At 41.3% G+C, this 23924-nt stretch overlaps 1 protein-coding gene across 1 annotated transcript in view; it reads left to right on the top strand.

The window, feature by feature from the left end:
• ZBTB11 (zinc finger and BTB domain containing 11) overlaps window positions 1–14437 on the top strand; it is a 31480-nt gene extending 17043 nt beyond the window's left edge. The window contains exons 6-11 of the mRNA XM_054479821.2: window positions 3874–4119; window positions 7631–7775; window positions 9056–9173; window positions 10931–11089; window positions 11199–11374; window positions 12202–14437. Of these exons, the coding sequence (XP_054335796.1) occupies window positions 3874–4119; window positions 7631–7775; window positions 9056–9173; window positions 10931–11089; window positions 11199–11374; window positions 12202–12719 (1362 nt within the window). The 3' untranslated portion in view covers window positions 12720–14437. The remainder of the gene's footprint in view (window positions 1–3873; window positions 4120–7630; window positions 7776–9055; window positions 9174–10930; window positions 11090–11198; window positions 11375–12201) is intronic.
• Window positions 14438–23924: the final 9487 nt, after the last annotated feature.

The following is a 23924-nucleotide window of genomic DNA, read 5'->3' as shown; positions in this document are numbered from 1 at the left end:
TATTAAGTTTTTTTTTTTTTTTTGAGACGGAGTCTTGTTCTGTCACCCAGGCTAGAGTGCAGTAGCGCAATCTTGGCTCACTGCATCCTCCACCTCTCAGGTTCAGGCCATTCTCCTGCTTCAGCCTCCTGAGTAGCTGGGACTACAGGCACGAGCCACCATGCCTGGCTAATTTTTTTGTATTTTTACTATATACAGGGTTTCACCATGTTGGCCAGGCTGGTCTCAAACTCCTGAGCTCAAATGATCCGCCTGCCTGTGCCTCCGCAAGGTATGGGATACCAGGCGTGAGCTACCACGCCCGGCCCAAGGTCTTTCTTTACTCAAGTCCCAGGATATAGGCATCTAGACACTTAACCATAAAGCAGAAAGATTTCTCAGAGATGAAAAATCTGAAGCCCAGTAACAAAAGACAGCTACTGACAAAAGCTCATGGTTGGCAACAATCCCCTCCCCACTTACATGGAAATTCCAGTGAATTTTTTAATGTCTTATTCTGAAATATGAACAGATATTAGGGATTATTGACTCATGACAAAAGATTTCAAGAAAAACAACTTTGGCTGGGCGCAGTGGCTCACACCTATAACCATGACATTTTGGGAAGATTGCTTGAGCTCAGGATTTCAAGACCAGCCTGGGCAACATGGTGAAACCCTGTCTCTCTACAAAAATACAAAAATTGGCTGGGTGCAGTGGCTCACACCTGTAATCCCAGCACTTTGGGAGGCCGAGGCGGGCAGATCACAAGGTCAGGAGATCGAGACTATCCTGGCTAACATGGTGAAACCCCGTCTCTACTAAAAATGCAAAAAATTAGCCGGGCATGGTGGTGAGCACCTGTAGTTCCAGCTACTCGGGAGGCTGAGGCAGGACAATGGCTTGAACTCAGGAGGTGGAGCTTGCAGTGAGCCAAGATTGTGCCACTGCACTCCAGCCTGGGCAACAGAGCGAGACTCCGTCTCAAAAAAAAAAAAATACAAAAATTAACTGGGCGTGGTGGCACACACCTGTAGTCCCAGCTATTTGTGGGGGGCTAAGGCAGGAGGATGGCTTGAACCCAGGAGGTCAAGGCTACAGGGAGCCAAGATTGCCCTACTTCACCCCAGCCTGCATGACAAAGTGAGACCCTGTCTCCAAAAAAAAAAAAAGACAATTTTGAGGAATCCAAGACTAGCAAGAAAAGAAAACTAAAAAGAAAAAAACTTCAGAACGTATGATTTATATAAGAGATAAATGAAAAAATTATGTTTACAAAACAACCAGGTACTGTGGGGTTTTTTTGTTGCTTTGTTTGTTTTTGTTTTTCTCAAGATGGAGTTTTGTTCCTGTTGCCCAGGCTGGAGTGCAGTGGCATGATCTCTTGCTTCCCGGGTTGAAGCAATTCTGCCTCAGCTTCCCGAGTAGCTGGGATTACAGGCATGCGCCACCATACCCAGCTAATCTTGTATTTTTAGTAGAGATGGGGTTTCTCCATGTTGGTCAGGCTGGTCTCAAACTCCTGACCTCAGGTGATCTGCCTGCCTCAGCCTCCCAAAGTGCTGGGATTATAGGCGTGAGCCACTGTGCCCAGCAGTACTATGTTTTTTAAAAGGGCACACTGAGGCTGAGCGTGGTGGCCTATACCTATAATCCCAACACTCCAACACTTTGAGAGGCAGAGATGGGAGGATCACTTAAGCCCAGGAGTTCAAGACCAGGCAATATAGCGAGACCCTGTCTCTACAAAAAGAAAAATTTTTTAAATGTCATATTGGCTGGCCCGAAGTTAGTTATCTCAGTTGACTGTTCACAGTTACAGATCGAACTCCTTCTACTCTTTACCCCCTTCTCACTGCTGCACTTGACTAGTGTAAAAAAAAGTCTAAAAAAATTTTATTAATATAAAGGGCACATTAAAATAACTAAAGAGTATTTTAGGAATAAAATATATAATATCATATAAAAAATCTCAGAAAAGTTGGAAAATATAACTGATGGAATCTCCCAGAAAATAGAGCAAAAAGACAAGTTAGAAATGGGAGTGAAAGAAAATAATAGAATTGGTCTAAGATGCTTAGTATACAAATATTATTTTCAAACAGAACATGGAAAACAATATAAAGAAAAATTTCAGAACTTAAGGATAGAAGTTTCTGTGTTACAGGAGTATACTGAATGCCCAGAACAGTGGATGAAAATAAAACTGTATTAAAGTGCATTATAAAATTTCAGAATCAGTGGATAAAAATAAAATAAGTTGCCAGAGGACAAACAATAACATTGTCAGTCTCATAAAAAGGATAAGGATCAGAATGGCTTTAGGTTTTTCAACAACAGCAACAGAAACTAGAAGACAAAGCCACACCATGTGTTTAAAATCTAAAGAGAAATGATTTCTGGCTTGAATTCTTACAGCCAATCAGTCAAACTTTTAATTATTTATGATGGTAGAATAAGAATATTTTCAGACATGCCAGGTCTCAAAATTATTACTTCCCAAATTTTCTCAGGGAGCTGTTGACATGTTTCACTAAAATGAGCAAGACATGTTAAATGGAAAACATGGCATCCAGTTCAACAGAGTCCAAAGGATTCATCAAGACAATAGTGAAGGGGATCCCAGGATGAAGCTGCGTATCAGGCATAGGGAACGGTTAGCCCAGGACATAATGATTTTTTTTTTTTTTTTTTTTTTTTTTTTGAGACAGGGTCTTGCTCTGTATCCCAGGCTGGAGTGCAATGGCACTATCACAGCTCACTGCAACCTCCACGTCCCAGGCTCAAACGATCCTCGTGTCTTAGCCTCCCAAATAGCTGGGACCACAGGCATTCACCACAATGCTCGGCTAATTTTTGTATTTTTTTTGTAGAGACAGGGTTTTACCATGTTGCCCAGGCTGGTGTCAAAACTCCTGGACTCAAGTGATTCACCCTCTTCAGGCTCCCAAATGCTGGGGTTCCAGGCGTAAGCCACCACACCCAGCCCAGGACATAATGATTTGACAGAGATTTCCAAAAAGGCAATGGGTTTTAAATCTCCTCCCAGTACAGCTCGGGGCAGAGTTTGGCAAATTAGTAAGTGCAAAGAGAAATAAAACAAAAAGCAAGAAAGGAAAAAGAATTACAGTGTACTGTATGTGGCCTAGTGGTAATAATATTTATATCCAAAAAATGTAAGCCTTGAAATTGGTCTACTCAAGAATATGATATAACTATATTAATAAAGAGGGGTAATGGAAATCATTTACATATCTAAGTAGGGAGTAGAGGAGTAAAAATGCAAATCAACTTCCATTACGTGTGTTACATAGAGTTACAAAGAGAAGCATCGAGAGAGTCATCCAAGCACAGCTGCACTTAACAACAAATTCAGAGATAACTCTAGAAGCAAAATATGGTGGAGATGGTTGGCCAGGAGACCACTTGTACTTATTGTTTTAAAAAATAGGTTTTGCAGAGGGTAAGCATATATAACTTTGATTTTAAAAAGAACAAAACTTTCTTGAATCTTCAACTATGAGATAAAATCCAAGGGCCATCAATCACAGCCTTACCTTTCTATTTCCAGCCCCTACTCCTGTTCCACCTGATAACTATTAGTACTCATGCTAATGATAGAATTCTTCTGTCTTTGTTTTACCATTCCTGAAAGACCCATTTCAAGCCCAACCTTGTTGATACAAATCTTGTGCTGTTGTTAGACTTTAGCCTCTGCAGAATAGGGATTGAGTCTTACCCCTTTTATCTTTACAATCTAGTACCTATTGTTTTTTACATAGTGTGTGTGTTTATTGATTTATATAATTATAACAAAAACAAAGTCCAAATATGAGTTTCAGTTAACATTTTGTAATGGAAATACATTTAGAGAGAATTTTATTTTTCTTTTAGTTGTGTAAAAAACAGTTTCAGTACAGTGCCTCTTTGCGAGCACATCTTATTCGTCATACCAGAAAAGATGCACCCTCTTCATCCTCGTCCAATTCCACATCTAATGAAGCATCGGGAACATCATCTGAGAAGGGCAGAACCAAGCGGGAATTTATATGTTCCATATGTGGAAGAACATTACCTAAATTGTATTCTCTCCGAATACATATGTTGAAGCACACAGGTGTAAAGCCACATGCATGCCAGGTAAAGCTATGTTTATTTTGCTATTTAAAGAACATTAGAACTTAACTATGGGTGCCAAAGAGACTGGTGGGATATGTATTCTCAAGTCACTCTCATATTTGTAAAATGTCAGGTAAATTTATGACTTATTGCCTAGATCAAAGGTGATTCCCTATTGTGTTTTTTAATTTGCTTTCTGAAGTTGTAATTTGAATCTATTTAAGATGTTTGTGTAAACTTACTAGGGTCCAGAGGATGTATAGGGTAAAAAATAACCAATTTATTATCCCAATCATTCCTTAACCTTCAACTGGACCAAGCCGGACTAGAAAGGAACCCATGGCTTAAACAAATCTCTGTGGTCCGTGAAAGTCCTGCCTTAGCTCTAGAGCTAAGGATTGAGAGTACCTAAATGCCAAAATATGACTCAAGGGTAATGAATCCTGTGATTAGCCAGCTTTGGGCTATTTGGAACAGTGAAAAATTTCTAGTAGCACCTGTAGCCTTATATATGAGTATGACTCAGTTTGGGTTTTTTTTGTCTGTTTTGAGACGAGGTCTTGTTCTATCTCTCAGGCTGGAATGTAGTAGCAAGATCACGGCTCACTGCAGCCTCCATCTCCCAGAGGATTAAACCATCCTTCCATCTTAGCTTCCGAAGTAGCTGGGACTATAGATGTGTAGCACCACGCCTGGCTAATTTTTTTAAATTTTGTGGAGATGGGGCCTAACTATGTTCCCCAGGGTGGCCTCAAACTCCTGGGCTCAACTAGTCTTCCTACCTCAGGCTCCCAAAGTACTGGAATTATAGGCGTGAGCCACTATGCCAGGCCTGACTCAGTATTTTTATTAAAAAACAGTTTTGGAACCAATGAGATTTTTTTTCTTTCTGTATTTTAATAGTTTTTAGGGAACAAGTGGTGTTTGTTTACATGGGTAAGTTTTTTAGTAGTGTTTTCTGAAATGTTGGTGTACCCATTACTTGAGCAGTTTACACTATACCCAGAGTGTAGTCTTTTATGCCTCACCCCCAACTCACCCTTTCCCGCAAGTCCCCAAAGTCCGTTGTATCATTCATAGCTTAGCTCCCAATTATGAGTGAGAACATACGATGTTTGGTTTTCCATTCCTAAGTTACTTCATTTAGAGTAGTGGTCTCCAGTCATTTGAACCTGGGAGGTGGTGGTTGCAGTGAGCCGAGGTGGCACCACTGCATTCCAACCTGGACAACAAGAGCAAAATTCCATCTCAAAAAAATTAATTAATGGGCCGGGTACAGTGGCTCACACCTGTAATCCCAGTGCTTTAGGAGGCCGAGGCAGGCGGATCACAAGGTCAGGAGATCGAGACCATCCTGGCTAACATGGTGAAACCCCATCTCTACTAAAAATACAAGAAATTAGCCAGGCATGGTGGCACACACCTGTAATCCCAGCTACTCGGGAGGCTGAGGCAGGAGAATTGTTTGAACCCGGGAGGCAGAGGTTGCAGTGAGCCGAGACCGCACCACTGCACTCTAGCCTGGGCGACAGAGTGAGACTCCGTCTCAAAAAAAAAAAAATTAATTAATTTTTAAAAGAGTAGTGGTCTCCACTTCCATCCAGTTTGCTGCAAATGCCATTATTTTGTTCATTTTTATGACTGAGTGGTATTCCATGGTATATATATACCACATTTTCTTTATCTGCTCATTGATTTATGGGCATTTGGGCTGGTTTCATATTTTTGCTGTTGTAAACATGCATGTGCAGGTATCTTTTTCATATATCAGTGAGATTTTTTAAAGACAGGGTCTTTCTTATTACCCAGGCCGGAGTACAGTGGCATTATCTTAACTCACAGTAAACTCGAACTCCTGGTTTGAAGCAGTCCTCCTGCATCAGCTACCCGAGTAGCTAGGACTTCAGGTGTATGCCACCACACCCACCTAATTTTTTTTTTTTTAAATTTTTATAGAGACCCTGCCTTTTTTTTTAGGTCTTGCTATATTGCCCAGGCTGGTCTTGAACTCCTGGTCTCAAGCTGTTCTCCCACCTGGGCCTCCCAAAGTGCTGGGATTATAGGCATAAGCCACTGTGCCTGGCCTCCAGTGAGATTTTTTTATATTTCTCTTTTTTGTTCCTTTTTATTATTTTAGAAGAGAATGGGTTGAACTCTCATGTACCCTTCACTCAACTTCAGTAGTTACCAGCTCGTGGTACATGTGTTTTATGTATACTCTTATTCACTACCCTACTCCCACCCCCACCCCCACCCTGCCAGGTTTTTGTTTTTTGTTTTTTGGAGGCAGGGTCTCACTCTGTTGCCCAGGCTGGAGTGCAGTGGTGCGATATCAGCTCACTGCAACCTCCACCTCCCGGGTTCAAGCAATTCTCCTGCCTCAGCCTCCTGAGTAGCTGGAACTACAGGCGCACGCCACCACGCCTGGCTAATTTTTTGTATTTTAGTAGAGACGGGGTTTCACCATGTTGCCCAGGCTAGTCTCGAACTCCTGAGCTCAGACAGTCCAACCACCTCAGCCTCCCAAAGTGTTGGAATTACAGGCGTGAGTCACCGTGCCCGCCTCTGCCAGTTATTTTGAAGCCAAGTCCTAAGGATCACTTTATTTGTAAATTTATGATTTTTTTGTTTTTTTTGTTTTTTTTTAGACTGATTCTTGCTCTGTCACTGAGGCTGGAGTGCAGTAGCGTGATCTTGGCTCACTGCAACCTCCGCCTCCTGGGTTCAGGTGATTCTCCTACCTCAGCCTCCCGAGTAGTTGGGATTACAGACGCCTGTCACCACACCTGGCTAATTTTTGTATTTTTTTTTTAAGTAGAGACGGTTTCACCATGTTGACCAGGCTAGTCACGAACTCCTGACCTCAAATGATCCACCCGTCTCGGTCTCCCAAAGTGCTGGGATTACAGGCATGAACCACCACACCTGGCCATAAATTTAAATACCAAGTATTAGTTGGGCCTCTGGTCTTCCCATGTGGCACTACTCAGAATGTGTGGTCTGTGGATGATAAGTACAGAAATAGAGAGTAAGCATGTAGAAACTGTCATAGCAATTTGGCATTGTCACGTCATTTTTAACAAAAATTTTTGTGTTTAACAAAAATTTCTCCCAGTGGATTGTGGAAAAGGAAAAAAAAAATTAGTGCTTCGTCACAGTTTGAAAAGCACTGTTCTAGTTGGTGTAGCAGGGAATGGTATATTGTTCTTGATTAAGCTTCCATGTCTGTTAATATAAGGTATACTATTTACCAGTCTCAAGGATAGCATGAGGTTTGTCTGATTTTTACTATTTTGAGAATCTCTGGTGATCACATGGATTTAAGAAAGATAACAATATTTGTTGAATACTGAATCAGAAGAGGGGTCAACTTTCAAGTTGGTTTCAACTTTCACTTTGTCATTATGTTTTATTGTAAGTTAAATAATTTAAATATTTATTTAAAATAATATATTCATTTTCTCTGTCTTCATTGTTCAGAAACAATCTCCCTTTTTGTTTTATTGACTTAATCACCCCTGTTCTATCTTAGGTCTGTGGAAAGACTTTTATCTATAAGCATGGTCTAAAATTACATCAGAGTCTTCATCAATCACAGAAGCAGTTCCAGTGTGAACTATGTGTTAAGTCATTTGTTACCAAACGGAGTCTTCAAGAACATATGAGTATTCACACAGGTAATGAGAAATTTATATTGACATAGTTACATTTCATAAAGTATTAATGATTATGCTTTAATTATACCAGAAATTATATTGATAAACTGATAGTTGTGTGTGCTCAATTTTGTATTGAGACAGTATTTTAAATTAAAAGTGTAGGCTGGGCGCAGTGGCTCACGCCTGTAATCCCAACACTTTGGGAGGCCGAGGCAGGCGGATCACGAGGTCATGAGATCGAGACCATCCTGGCTAACACGGTGAAACCCTGTCTCTACTGAAAATACAAAACATTAGCCGGGCATGGTGGCGGGCGCCTGTAGTCCTAGCTACTCGGGAGGCTGAGGCAGGAGAATGGCGTGAACCCGGGAGGCGGAGGTTGCAGTGAGCCGAGATCGTGCCACTGCACTCCAGCCTGGGTGACAGAGCAAGACTTCATCTCAAGAAAAAAAAAAAAAACCATTTTCTCAGATCTGGTTTTACAGCTGTGTTTGTGTATGGAATATTCGTTGTTTCCCTCAGTGTAGAAAGATGTGTACTAAGTGTTAAAATCATGCATAATTTAAATCCAGGCATAAAGAAATGATCATGCTTTTAAAAAGTTAAATGGTAGGCAGACATAATTGTCAACATAGTAGTTGGCTTATATTTTTTGTCCATACATACTTATTTTTAGATGTTTTAAAGCAAAAATGTGGGAATAGCCAATGAAGGGTAGATACCTGCTGTAACTTGTATTCAACTCTAGTACTATTACAATCCATAGATCATACAACTGTATTGCATTCCTTGGGTCATACCCTCTGATAGTACTATGGTTGTTGACAGGAAATGGGGATTTTGACATGGTTTATAGATGTCTGCCAAATGTTATAGCTTCCATGTCCCCTTGGTAAAGTAACTTCTGAAATATGACATAAAGAATTCTGTTTATTAAAGGCCAGGCGTGGTGGCTCACGCCTGTAATCCCAGCACTTCGGGAGGCCAAGGCGGGCAGATCACAAGGTCATGACATCGAGATGATCCTGGCTAACACGGTGAAACCCGTCTCCACTAAAAATACAAAAAATTAGCTGGCACGTGTCTGTAGTCTCAGCTACTCGGGAAGCTGAGGCAGGAGAATCACTTGAACCTGGGAGGTGGAGTTTGCGATGAGCCGAGATCACGCCACTGCACTCCATCCAGCCTGGGCAACAGAGCGAGATGCCATCTCAAAAAAAAAAAAAAAAAAAAAAAGAATTCTGTTAAAAGAGGACTGATTGCTGGATATGTGACAGGGTTTTAATTTTTTCTAATAGGAGAGTCCAAGTACCTTTGCTCAGTTTGTGGAAAGTCTTTTCATAGGGGCTCTGGACTCAGCAAGCACTTCAAGAAACACCAACCAAAGCCTGAGGTTCGAGGCTATCATTGTACTCAGTAAGTATTCAATATGTGAGGCATTCAGTTAATTTAATTATGTTTCTACTCAGTTTTCAAAAAAATATTTGAAGATAATATTAAACTGTAACTTCAGTTTATTCTTGATTTTAATGTCCTTTTTTTCTTGCCTAAGGATTACTATTTTTAACATCTTTGAGATGTAAATCATTTACCATACAAATCACTCATTTAAAGTGATTTAAGATTTTCAAATGTACTACCTGGAAGTGGGGACTATGGGAAAGAAGAGTCTCACTGCCAGCCAGTTTATTTTCCCCCCTCCTCTTCATTTTCCAGATCCCCCTAAAATTTCTGTTATAATCAAGGTAAAATTCATATAACGTAAAATTAATCGGGCCAGGCACAACAGCTCAAGCCTGTAATCCCAGCACTTTGGGAGGCCAAGGTGGGCAGATCATCTGAAGTCAGAAGTTCGAGACCAGCCTGGCCAACGTGGCAAAACCCCTTCTCTACTAAGAATACAAAAATCAGCCAGTTGTGGTGGTTCACACCTGTAGTCCCAGCTACTTGGAAGGCTGAGGCAGGAGAATCACTTGAACCCTGGAGGTGGGAGGTTGCAGTGAGCCAAGATCACGCCACTGCACTCCATCCTGGGTGACAGGGTGAGACTCTGCCTAAAAAACAAAAAGTCATTTTAGGGTGGGCGCAGTGGCTCATGTCTGTAATTCCAGCACTTCGGGAGACAGGTGGTAGGATTGCTTAAGGCCAGGAGTTCAAAACTAGTCTGGGCAGGCAGCATAGCAAGACCCTGTCTCTTAGGAAACAAAAAGCCAGGAAGCTCTCTTTTGCTTTTCTTTTAACTTTTAGGCTCAGGGGTACATCAGAAAGCTCTCTTACAGAGATTCAACAATTTTTTTTCTTTGTTAAACATTTATTTGCCTGGTCACTATAAGCTTTTCATTAGTTTTTAGAGTTCCTGGTAAGGTTGATTCTAACAGTTTGCCAGTTTGTCCTCCGCTTTCATGGAGAGATGGGCTTTTGGAGCTTCCTACTTGACATATTTGTTGATGTTACTCTAATTAGTCTTATTTCGAAACAAAGATAGTTTGTTATCAATACATTTTTAGTTATTAATGAAAGTACACTCAACCCAAACAGGCTTGAGTTAAATATAAAGTCTAGGAGTCTGGATGGTTTAATGTAAACTGGATTCAAATTCATTAGCACTTGTTTTCTCTGAGGCACCATATGGACAAGACAATGGCAGTGGTTTCAGTCTCACATCCTCTCAAATTCCAAATTGTCAAACTTCTTTTCTGGTAGTTCCATCAAAGCTCTGAGGGTTACTCCAGTTACATCAAGTTAAATCAGTCATCCCTGAGTCAATCACTATGGCCAAGGGAATGCTTTGTTGTGATTAATTTAGGCCCAAGTCATTTGCTCTATCCCTAGTGTCAAAGGTAAAGTCTACCCTCAACACGTGGACTAAGAATGAGAGAGTTGAAATAGGGATCTCAAAGTGGGGTAATTAAGGAGAGAGAGAGAGAATAGTAAATTTCCTCTGTAATAACCTTTGGGAACTATGCACAATTCTTTGTAAAACATTTCTGGTAGCCTTAAGATGAAAAAACCTAAAACCCTGTAGGCTTTATGCGCGATTGGAAAATCAAGGAATTCTTTTAAGTTGAGATCATCTTTTGGAGTTCTAAAAAACTAAAAATAGTTACTGAGTTCTTGGAAACTTGTTTTAAAGGAATAAGATTATCCAATTGGGTAACTGAACTTTATTGCAGATGTGAAAAAAGTTTCTTTGAAGCTAGAGATCTTCGCCAGCACATGAACAAACATCTTGGTGTGAAGCCATTCCAGTGCCAATTTTGTGATAAGTGCTATAGTTGGAAGAAAGATTGGTATTCCCATGTGAAGTCTCATTCTGTCACTGAGCCTTATAGGTGAGTAAATTTGAGAAGGAGCTGAACTTAACTGATACATGTGTGTACTCTGATTGTTATGGCTGCTACTTCTTTGGACAAAATAATTGGGTCTTTTCCCCTGTTTTAGGTGTAATATATGTGGCAAAGAATTTTATGAAAAAGCTTTGTTCAGAAGGCATGTAAAGAAAGCTACCCATGGGAAGAAAGGAAGAGCAAAGCAAAACCTGGAACGGGTGTGTGAAAAATGTGGAAGAAAATTCACTCAGCTAAGAGAGTATAGGAGACACATGAACAACCATGAAGGTAACTATACTTTGTATTATATGTATCCTTATAGAATAAAAGCCAGTCCAGTAGTGATTCTCCCTTTACCAGCTCTTTCACCTTCCTTGGTAAGAGATTAATTTCATATCTTTATTCAAATGACAGAGGTGATCCTGAACCTGAGTACCTAATTATTGTGCATATAAACAGATTCCTTTTTTAGTGAACTTAATTCTGTATCCACATTGTTATGCTGAACTAAACTATTTGAAGCCTCTGCTTTGAAGGAATGAAGGAATAAATGAGATTATGCACAGAAACTAAAATTTGTCTCAATCACATCTGTCCACAGGAAAATCTTTAGAGAGATTTATAGTTCAGAATCTTGTTCATTCTTTTTTTTTTTTTTTTTTTCTTTGAGACAGAGTCTTAACTCTGTCACCCAGGCTGGAGTACAGTGACGCGATCCTGGCTCACTGCAACCTCCGCCTCCCAGGTTCAAGTGATTGTCATGCCTCAGCCTCCTAAGTAGCTGGGACTACAGGCACCCGCCACCACGCCGGGCTAATTTTTGTATTTTTAGTAGAGATGGGGTTTCACCGTGTTGGTCAGGCTGGTCTCGAACTGCTGACCTCAGGTGATCCACCTGCCTTGGCCTTCCAAAGTGCTGGGATTACAGGTGTGAGCCACCACGCCCAGCAAAGAATCTTCTTTATTCTAAGGAAAGTCCTAAATAAAAGATTGCCACAGTCCAGATAGAAAGGTTTATGAGCTACTGTACTTTTTAATAAAAGGAAGTTTGGTAGGCAGTTTATATTTTGGTGCTTGTACCTCACTACACATGCTTTTTTTTTTTTTTTTTTTAGGAGTTAAGCCATTTGAGTGCTTAACATGTGGAGTAGCTTGGGCTGATGCCCGATCTCTAAAACGCCATGTCAGAACACATACTGGTGAACGGCCATATGTCTGTCCTGTATGTAGCGAAGCCTACATAGATGCTCGAACACTCCGTAAACATATGACTAAATTCCACAGAGACTATGTGCCTTGCAAAATTATGCTGGAAAAAGACACCCTTCAGTTTCATAACCAAGGAACTCAAGTGGCACATGCTGTTAGCATCTTAACAGCAGGCATGCAGGAACAAGAAAGCAGTGGTCCTCAAGAACTTGAGACTGTGGTAGTGACAGGAGAAACTATGGAAGCTCTGGAAGCTGTTGCAGCTACTGAAGAGTATCCATCAGTATCTACACTTTCTGACCAAAGTATTATGCAAGTGGTTAATTATGTATTAGCACAACAGCAAGGACAGAAGCTATCTGAAGTTGCAGAAGCCATTCAAACTGTTAAAGTAGAGGTAGCACATATTTCAGAAGGAGAATGAGTATGTTAATGAAGATAAAAAGAAGTGACATCTCTTGTACACTGAACTCACAGAACATTTGTTTACAATTCTGTGTGACTGTCTGCTTGGAGTTTACATATCAAAGTTCTGGGCTGTTTGGTAACGTAATGTTTCCAAACATTTTGTCTGGCCAATGGGTTCTATAGGAAAGTCCATTTAGTGTAAAGAAATTGAAAACAGATCTATTAGGTTGGTGCAATTGCTTTTGCACCAACCTAATATTTGATGGCAGTGGTTTATCATGATATACCTTTTATGAATTAATGTTTATAAATGACTGTACTGAATTTAAAACTGTACAGTTTCATTTGCATTTTGACATTATTATACATTTTGCATTTAAAAGGCCGCACCAGTTGGCTTTTCTTCTGTTTTATTCTCAAAATACAGAGATTCTGTGATTTATTTGCCCTGTTTATGGATTAAAAAGAAAATTCTAATATAAAGCATTTCAATAGGATGCAATAGGTATATTACGTTTTTTAAATGCTTTAGATCTGTGATTCTTGACTTACTATTTATTTTATCCCCTTTTAAGTCAGGGATTCTTTATTCTGTTTTAAAGCACTTAATGAGTTACATGTTGTAATCAAGTTTGCACAATATATTTATCTATATGAGGAACCCATAAATGAATAGCTAATTTTTAAAATGCCATTAAAATGCATGAAATGCTTATTAAAACCTTACTATACTATTTCTTCAAGGCAAGTAAATTGACCATGAGAAAAGAACCCAGTTATTAAACACTGTTGACGGGAAAATTCTCCTTGATAACATAGGACAATTAATGGAAAAAAAAATTCTCATTATTTGCAAAGAATGAACAAGTTAATGAACAAACAAGCTAGGTTTGGTATGTTTTCAGCTTTTGTATCATGTTTAGTTGTTTAATTTGGTTGAAAAACTGCAGTTGAGAAATCGGATAGCAATATAGACATTCACAGCAGCTCTGTGGATACCATGTAATTGTCAGGTAATTTCAGAATGTTGAAAATTATTCAGTGCAGCCCTCAGTATCATACTTGAAGAAATTGATTACAGTTCCACCAAATTGTTGAAGATAAATTATTTTTAAAGGTTATGAAAACTAAGTTATATTAATTCATATGTTTGATTTTTAAATCCCACCTCCTCAAGCTATCCAATTTTCTGACTTTGAAAATAACCATGAGAGATGCCACATTTCTCTCTGGGAACCTACCACTCAAAGTATAATTGTTAAAAATTAAGCTTTTAGGTATTAGAAGCTGTTATAAAGTATAAAATTAAGATATAAGCAGATCACATGTAAATCATTCCTAAAGCACAAGAAAAGAATGTGCCTTGATGTACATATATTACTAAGTTGCCTCTCCCAGTTTACTTTAAAAATGGCTTTAAGGATAAAGAATAAATGTGATAGCTGTGCATGCATTATATATTTGCATTTGCAAATTTCCCATTGTTTTAATAGCTGTGTGGCTGACTTTCAATTTTAAGACGTGAATTGACATACAGCCCATAACTTTATAATGGTTGCTCATTTATCTTATCTTTCAGTTAGTGAAAAATCATTTCAGCCTGAGTAAGATTTGGAATTGTGTCTTTTATGTTCCATCCTCTGTTGTTACTAGATTTAGTTTAAAAATTGTGTATGACCATTAATGTATGTCATAAACATGTAAATAAAAGATGTTGAATCTTGTTGAAAAGCATGAACTTTGGAGTTGAGCTTGTTACTATTTTGAATTCATAAATCAGTTGTTACTTGATGTGTTATTAAGTTAATTTATTTTTAAAGGGAAAGGAAATCAAACACTAAAAAATAACGATTGGAGGAACACAATATTAAAACTTCTTACTCTTAAATATAATTGATATGGACAAGAGGCAAGGAAATAATGGGTAGAAGAGGGCAGTTCCCCAGCAAAAGCCTGGAAAAACCCATGGCCCTAAATGGGAACAGGCATTCCTGTTTTCATGCCCAAATGTTGCCTTTTGGCCCACCACGCCCCCTATCCTGTAGCCATATAAACCCTAAACCCCAGGCTCCATGAGCAGAAGAGTGGTGCGGCAGAGAAGGAGAGAAGAGAGGAGCATCTAAACGTCCAGAGGAGTTCAGCTGGGGATGGTTGGAGAGGAGATCAGCCATGGGACAGCTGAACTCCAGGAGAAGATCATCTTCCCACTCCATCCCCTTTCCAGGTCCCCATCCATCCCACTCAGAGCCACCTTTATCCAGCAATAAAATCCCCTGCATTTACCATCCTTCAATTTGTCCATCTGACCTGATTCTTCCTGGATGCTGGACAAGAACCCAGGTACCAAGAGGGCACTGAGCTAGTTAACACTTAAGCTATCTGTAGACAGCAGAGCTAAAGGAGCACTGTAACATGCCCACTGGGGCTTTGGGAGTTGCAGGCACCCCCCACCAGATGCTGCTGTGGGGCCAGAGCCCAAAAGCGCTCAATCCAGCTCCTGCACTTGCCCATCTGCATGCTTCCCTCTCCTATAAGGGGTTTGGCTGAACAGATGAGCCACACCCCTGTCACATGTCCTGCAAGGATATCAGGGAACTCTTCCATTTCATAATCTTCTCACAGGATTATATATTGTGCCATCAACCATCAGCTTTGAATAATTTAAATTTGTAAATTATATAAATTTCATGTAGAAACAAATGTTAAGAAGGTTCCAAAAATTCAGTGCAGTTTTACTGTTACCAAGAGGGCATTGTTAATTTATAACAATTCCTTTTTAGAAACATAAAGCATATTGCTGTCATGAGATGACTTCCAAAAACTATGGGTGTCTCCTGATCAAATATGGAGGCCTTAAGCAGTTTTGGCTACTTGTTACTGCTACTGCTACTAAGCAATATGAATCACTGTTGTTATGACATGTTATGACATGATTCTCTGAAATGCATGTATTGTCGATCGAAATGAATTAAGTAATGCTCTAACAGGTTTTAATATGTTCATTTTACTAAAAGCCAATGGGTGTTTGCATAATTGCCCAAGTTACTTAAACTATTGGATTTAGAGCTAATCCAAACCTTCAGGCTTTTTTTCTGCCCCCTGTTGTTGTTTTTATAGCATTGGTATAAATTAGTGTTGGCATGATTTTTTGTTTGTTTGTTGTTTGAGACAGGGTCTCTGTTGCCCAGGCCAGAGGGCAGTGGTGCAAACACGACTCTCTATAGCCTTGACCTCCTGGGCTCAAGCAGTGGTGGCTCAGCCTCCCAGGTAGTGGGGACCGCAGGTGTGCACCACCATGCCCAGCTAGATAATTTATTTTTTGTAGAGATGGGGTCTTGCTATGTTGCCCAGGCTGGTCTCAAACTCCTAGGCTCAACTGATCCTCCCACCTAAGCCTTCCAGAGTGCTGGGATTACAGGTGTGAGCCACTGCACTGGGCCAATGATGTTTTTTGGGCCGATGATGCTTTCTGTTCCTGATTCTTTCTTTCAATTCTAATCTTTTTGGAGGTTCCTAACAGGGGTTTTACATCCAATGCTTGGCACATATGCAGTAAAAGTTAGCCTTTGCTTCCCCCAATCCTATAAATTCATCAGAACTAGTTGTTGAAATGTGTGGAGCAAAGATACATAATTTCTTTAATCACTTAAAATACGCCATACTTATTTTGTAGTCTATTATTTGAAGATTTCATTTTGTTTCAGGTTTTTTTGGCTAGTCAAATGAAGCAGTGGGAATGGAGAAGGAACAAAGAAATCTGTAACTGGTTGTGACCAATGAGTTATAAATACCACTGCAATCTTACCAGCCATCTGAAGTTTTGAGTTTAATACTACTGTTATTAGATTTTTTTGTGGGTGGGGGTTGGACAGGGTCTCACTCCTGTTGCCCAGGCTGGAGTGCAGTGGCACTATCATTGTTCACTGCAGCCTTGACTTCCTGGGCTCAGGTGATCCTCCCACCTCAGCCCCCAGAGTAGCTGGGACTACAGGTGTATGCCACCACATCCAGCTAATTTTTTGTATTTTTGGTAGAGATGGGGTTTCACCATGTTACGGAGGCTGGTCTGGAACTCCTTGCTCAAGTGATCCACCCACCTCAGCCTCCCAAAGTGTTGGGATTACGGGTGTGAGCCGCTGTGCCCAGCCCTTCAAGGAGTTTTATATTTTAGAGTATGAGTTCAACTCCTATAGGACCTGCTATGGTTGAAATGTTTGTATTTTACAGTATTCATGTTGAAACTTAATCCCTAATGCAGCAGTATTGAGCTGTGGCTTTGGGAGATGATTGAGTCACGAGGGCCTTGCCCTCATGAATATATTAGTGCTTTGTAAAAGGGCTGGAAGCTACTAGCTTTTGCCTTATGGCCTTGTGCCATGCGAGAACACAGCAACAAGGCTCCATTTTGGAAGCAGAGAGCAGCCCTTGTCAAACACTGAGCCTAGCGGAGCCTTGATCTTGAACTTCCCAGCCTCCAGAACTGTGACAAAATAAATTTGTTATTTATAAATTATGCAGTTTATGGTATTTTGTTATAGCAGCCCAAATGGACTACTGACCTTATTTTAGGGAATCTTATGCCATCTATCTAGGCTAAAGATAGTTCCTTCCAGATCAATTTGTTTTATTCTGCTAGGTTTCTGCAGGAGTATCAGTGGCTAGGTACTATATTTCCATTAACTTCTCAGCCTATTATTTCCCAGGTGAATAATTGTAAATTTGAACTCTAAACCAGTATTAGAACAAGCCTATTTTGTGCAAATCTTCAGGGTGCCATGGCTCACGCCTGTAATCCCAGCACGTTGGGAGGCTGAAGTGGCCAGATCACCTGAAGTCAGGAGTTCGAGACCAGCCTGACCAACATGAAGAAACCCTGTCTCTACTAAAATACAAAATTAGCCAGGCATGGTGGTGCATGCCTATAATCCCAGCTACTCAGGAGGCTGAGGCAGGAAAATGGCTTGAACCTGGGAGGCGGAGGTTGCAGTGAGACGAGATTATGCCACTGCACTCCAGCCCGGGCAACAAGGGCAAAACTCCATCTCAAAAAAAAAAAAAATCTTCAGGGGATGCTTTTGGCCCACCTGAAGCTCAGCATGAGACAATATCCTTTTCTCTCTGGGGTGGTGAATGGATTTTTTTCTGGTTTGTGTTTTTGCTGAAAGTAAAGCTCTTTATTGGTCCCAGCTTTGTGTAGAGCTGTCGGTTTATATTTTTGTGTACCCAAATCCTGATCTCTTATCACCGTTTGGCTGTCCAAAGCCAATCCCTTTGAGACTGGCAATCTCATCTACTAGAGGCTACTGGAGTTTCAACTCAGCAGAAGAATTGCTTGAACCTGGGAGGCAGAGGTTGAGGTGAGCCAAGATAACGCCACTGCACTCCAGCCTGGGCAACAAGAGTGAAACTCTGTCTCAAAAAAAAAAAAAAGAAAAGAAAAGAAAAAAGAGGACCAGAGGAGAACTTCCTGGTTGGTGAACATATGAGGTACTGATAGTGACAAAAGGCAGTCAAATGGCTAGGCAGATAGGGGCGGGTCCCCAGTGAAACTCCCATCTCCAAGCCAAAGATAGTTTAAAGCCTGAAAGCCAAGCTACAAGTTAAATCCTTGGACCAGATTAAGAACTTGTCTTCCCATTTGGCATGCTTTCTTCTGATTGATCCCCACCCTTCACCTATTTTACATATACCTACCTTTTCCTAATTGGTTTTCTACACTGTCACGGCCACCTTTAAGTAGTGCCTTCGCTTTAAACTTTTTTGCACACTCACAAACCAATCAGCACACACTCATCATTCTGAGTCCATAAAAGGGCCTGGACCCAGCCACATGGGGGACTTTCCTGCCTTCGGGTAGGGGGACCACCCCCACATTCCCTCTCTGCTGAAACCTGTTTCATCACTCAGTAAAACTCCCTGCCTTGCTCACTCTTTGATTGTCAGAGCATCCTCATTCTTCTTGGGCACAGGACAAGAACTCAGGAACTAGAGTGCAAGTCAGCCTGGGTGGGCTGAGTGGGTGGGCCATCTCCTGCAGCAGGTAGGGTGGCCGAGTGAGACCTGAGTGGGTGTCACTGGCCGGAGGTCCCCAATCCCATGCCAGTACTGACTCACTGTGACTCCACAAGGACAGAAGCTTCTGTACTCCTCCCTGTCATACCTTGCCTTATGCATCTCTTTCACTTGGCTGTTCTTCAGCTGAATCCTTTATAATAAAACTTTAAGTACAATACTTTTTTTTTTTTTGAGACGGAGTCTCGCTCTGTCACCCAGGCTGGAGTGCAGGGGCCCGATCTCAGCTCACTGCAACCTCCACCTCCCGAATTCAAGTGATTCTCCTGCCTCACCCTCCTGAGTAGCTGGGACTACGGGCACATTTTTTGTATTTTTAGTAGAGACGGAATTTCACCATGTTAGCCAGGATGGTTTCAATCTCCTGACCTCGTGATCCGCCCACCATGGCATCCCAAAGTGCTGGGATTACAGACATGAGCCACTGCGCCTGGCCAGTACAATACTTTTGTAGCCTGGTGTAGTGGTGCACATCTGTAAACCCAGCTACTAGGCTGAGGTGGGAGGATTGTTTGAGCCCAAGAGTTTGAGAGAAGACTGGGCAAAATAATGACCCCACGTCATTAAAAAAAAAAAAAAAAAAGTAGTGTTTTTAATGAATTCTGTAAGTCATGCTAGTGAATTACCAAACCTGTGGTCAGAAGCACAGGTAGCTTTGGGATATCTAAGACTTGCACTGGCATCAGAAGTCATGAGCAGTTTTGTGGAACAGAGCCCTCAATTTGTGGAGTCTGCATTAACTCCAGGTAGTGACAGAACTAAATCATAGGACACCCAGTTCGTGTCAGACAATTGGTGTCGAAACATAGCATTCATGTAGAGGGCTGGTCTGGATTGGAGTGGCAGAGATGAAGTTGGGGATATCCATGTGGGAAGTATAAGGATTGGAGGCAATAAGGATTGGTTGCCTAAACAGAAGATAAAATACATAAACGTATTAAGGATATCTGAAAACCACAATGAGATTCTATATCACACTGAGGTAGGAGGCGGGACTTGACTCCAGAGGTGAGGCTCAGACACCAGAACAAATTGAGGACTAACTAAAACAGGGGCTGGGAGGAAGCAGCTTTCCATAAGACATGCCCACCAGTGTGCCATGTCAGTTTACCATTGCCATGGCAACACCCAGAAGTTATCACTCATTTGCATGGCAATGACCCTGTGACCTGGAAGTTACCATCCCTTTTCTAAAAATGTCTGCATAATCTGCCCCTTAATTTCCATATAATTAAAAGTGGGTAAAGGCTGGGCATGGTGGCTCACACCTGTAATCTCTGCACTTCTGGAGGCCCAGGCAGGAGGATCACTTGAGGCCAGGAATTCAAGACCAGCCTGGTCAACACAGCTGGACCCTGTCTCTATTTTATAAAATTTAAAAAAGTAAAAATTAAATAAAATAAAATTAAATTTAAAATGTGGTTATAAATATGACTGCAGAACTGCCTTGGAGCTGTTCCTCTGGGCACACTGTCTGTGGGGTAGCCCTGCTCCACAAGGAGCAGAACCTCTGCTGCTGCTGTCCACTGCCACTTCAATAAAAGTTACCAACAACACCAGCTCACCCTTGAATTCTTTCCTGGGCAAAGCCACACACCCTCCTGGGCTAAGCCCCAATTTTGGGGCTCATCTGCACTGCATCAACATCCGTCACAATGACTATTATTAAAAAGTCTAAGCCAGGCACAGTGGCTCATGCCAATCAGCTTGCACTCCACATTCCGAGTCCATAAAAGGCCCAGACCCAGCCAAACAAGGAATTTCCTGCCTTCAGGTAGGAAATCCCAGAACTTTAGGAGGCCAAGGCAGATGAATTGCTTGAGCCCAGGACTTCAAGACCAGCCTGGGCAACATGGTGAAACCTTGTCCCTACAAAAAATACAAAAATTAGCTGAGCATGGTGGCATGCACCTACCTGTAGGCCCTGCAACTCAGGAGGCTGAGGTGGAAGGATCACTTGAGTCTAGGAAGTCAAGGCTGAAGCGAGCTGTGATTATACCACTGCACTCCAGCCTGGGCGACAGAGTGATGAGACCTTGTCCCAAAAAAAAAAAAGGGATAACAAATCTGCACATGACATGTAGCCCTGAACCTAAAATAAAAGTAAAAAAAAAAAAAAAAAAAAAAAAAAAAAGTAAAAAAATAACACGCTGGCAAGAGGCTGCAGAGAAAAGGGAATGCTTATACAATGCTGGTGGAAATGTAAATTAGTTCAGCCACCGTGGAAAGCAGTTTAGAGATTTCTCAAAGAACTTAAAACAGTTCTGGATCAAAACTACCATTTGATCCAGCAATCCTATTACTGAATATACACCCAAAAAATATAAATCATTCAACCATAGAGATGCATGTACATGTATGTTCATTGCAGCACTATTCACAATAGCAAAGACGTGAAATCAACCTAGATGCCCATCAGTGATGGGCTGGATAAAGAAAATGTCACCTGGGCATGGTGGCTCATGCCTATATCCCAACATTTGGAGAGGCTAAAGCAGGAGGATCGTTTGAGGCCAGGAGTTTGAGACCAGCCTGGGCAATATAGTGGGACCCTGTCTTTACAAAAAAAATTAAAATTAAGTAGGCATGATGGTGCACACCTGTGGTCCTAGTTACTAGGGAGGCTGAGGTGGGAGGAGCACTTGAAACTGGGAGGTTGAGGCTGCCGTGAGCCGTGATCTCACCAATGCACTCCAGTCTGGGTGACAGAGTGAGACCATGAGTAAAAATAAAATGTCGTACATACACACCATGGAACACTATGCAGCCATAAAAAAGGAACAAAATCATGGCCTTTGCAGCAATACAGATGGAACTGGAGGCCATTATCCCCAGCAAATTAACACAGGAACAGAAAACCAAATATCGCATGTTCTCACTTATAAGTGGGACCTAAATATCGAGTACACATGGACACCAAGGAGGGGACATTAACACCGAGGCCTACTTGAGGGTGGAGGTTGGGAAGAGGGTGAGGATTAAAAAACTACCTATCAGGCCTGGCGTAGCGGCTCATGCCTGTAATCCCAGCACTTTGGGAGGCTGAGGTGGGTGGATCACCTGAGGTCAGGAGTTCAAGACCAGCCTGGCCAACATGGTGAAACTTCACCTCTACTAAAAATACAAAAATTAGCTGGCTGTGGTAGTGGGTGCCTGTAATCCCAGCTACTTGGGAAACTGAGGCAGGAGAATCGCTTGAACTCGGGAGGGGGTGGTTGCAGTGAGCCAAGATTGTGACATTGCACTCCAGCCTGGGTGACAGAAAACGACTCCATCTCAAAAAAAAAAAATCAAAAACAAACAAAAAAACTCACAGAAAAACTACCTATCGAGTACTGTACGCATTACCAGAGTGATGAAATAATCTGTACACTGAACCTCCATGACTGCAATTTATCTGTGTAACAAACCGGGACATGTACCCCCTGAGCCTAAAATAAAAGTTGGAAAGAAAGAAATAATAATGGCCGGGCATGGTGGCTAATGCCTGTAATCCCTGCACTTTGGGAGGCTGAGATCTGTGGATAACTCAAGGCCAGGAGTTCAAGATCAGCCGGGTCAACATAGCAAGACTCCATCTCTAATTTAAATAAATAAATAAAAAGAAAATAATAATTTTGATTCTGAGACAAAGAAGTTAATAGAACCAGACAGAGAGATGAACAAGTTACTGAAAAACTCTGACCAGGACTTTAGAATAATTATGGTAAATATGTTAAAGGATCCAGTGTAAAAGGTTTCCAGCCTACTTGAGCACATGGACATTTTCTGCAGAACAATGGAAACTATAAGAAAGTATTCAATGGAAATGTTAGAAATGAAAGTCATAATTTCAGGGATGAAAAATTCCTTGATGGCTTTGCCAGGATACTTGATTCATCTAAAGAAAAAAAATTTCTTTCTGACCTATGTATTAGCTTTTTTCTTGTTTTGCTTTTGACGGAGTCTTGCTCTGGTGCCAGGCTGGAGTGCAGTGGCACAACCTTGGCTCACTGCAACCTCCAACTCCCTGGTTCAAGTGATTCTCCTGCCTCAGCCTCCCGAGTAGCTGGAATTACAGGCACGAGTCACCACACCCAGCTAATTTTTTGTATTTTTAGTAAAGATGGGGTTTCACCATGTTGGCCAGGATGGTCTCGATCTCCTGACCTCGTGACTGCCTGCCTTGGCCTCTCAAAGTGCTGGGATTACAGGCGTGAGCCACCGCACCTGACTTATACCAGCTTTCTAAAAAAGGAGAAAAGAGGCCAGGCATGGTGGCTCACACCTGTAATCCCAGCACTTTGGGGGGCCGAGGCGGGAGGATCACGAGGTAAGGAGTTCAAGACAAGCCTGGCCAAGATGGTGAAACCCCATCTCTATTAAAAAATGCAAAAATTTGCCGGGTGTGGTGGTGGGCGCCTGTAATCCCAGCTACTTGGGAGGCTGAAGCAGGAGAACTGCTTGAACCCAGGATGCAGAGGTTGCAGTGAGCCAATATCATGCCACTGCACTCCAGCCTGGGCGACAGAGCAAGACTCCATCTCAAATAAATAAATAAATAAATAAAATAGGAGAAAAGAAGTTTGAGCTAGTGTACAGCAAGTTTCTTATATGTATTATAGTACTATTAACTAAGTCCTCACATTTGATTTATGTTTTATTCTTGTAATAAAATCTGATAAGCTTGTGGTTAGGTTACAAAAAATAGGATAGCAAAAGCCAGCTTTCTTGCTGTCAGAGTAGGGAGTTATAGAAAGGAGAATGATGAACTGGAATTGGAGGCATTGATATAAACTAGTAGTTGTCAATACATAGATATATAGATGTATTTAGATGTGTATATACATATATGTACATACAGTCCCAGTTTACTCAGATGGCCTGGGAGCAATGACCTCCTTCAGCAATGATTGCAACTTAGCATCCATAGCTATGGCTGAATGTTTGTGTCCCTCTGAAATGTGTATGTTGAAATCCTAACCCCCAAGGTGATTGAATTAGGAAGTTGGGCCTTTGGGAAGTGATTATGTCATGAGGGTGGAGTCCTCAGGAATGGGATTAGTGCCCTTATACTTCATTTGCCCCTTCTACTACTTGAGGACACAGCAAGAAGACCCCATCTAGGAACCAGGAGGTAGGCCTTCACTGGATGATGAACCTGTTGGCA

The sequence above is a fragment of the Pongo pygmaeus genome, chromosome 2, assembly GCF_028885625.2.
Source record: "Pongo pygmaeus isolate AG05252 chromosome 2, NHGRI_mPonPyg2-v2.0_pri, whole genome shotgun sequence".
Classification (NCBI taxonomy): Eukaryota; Metazoa; Chordata; class Mammalia; order Primates; family Hominidae; genus Pongo; species Pongo pygmaeus.
The sequence above is the reverse complement of the archived record's forward strand: the minus strand, read 5'-3'. Positions and strand labels throughout refer to the sequence as shown.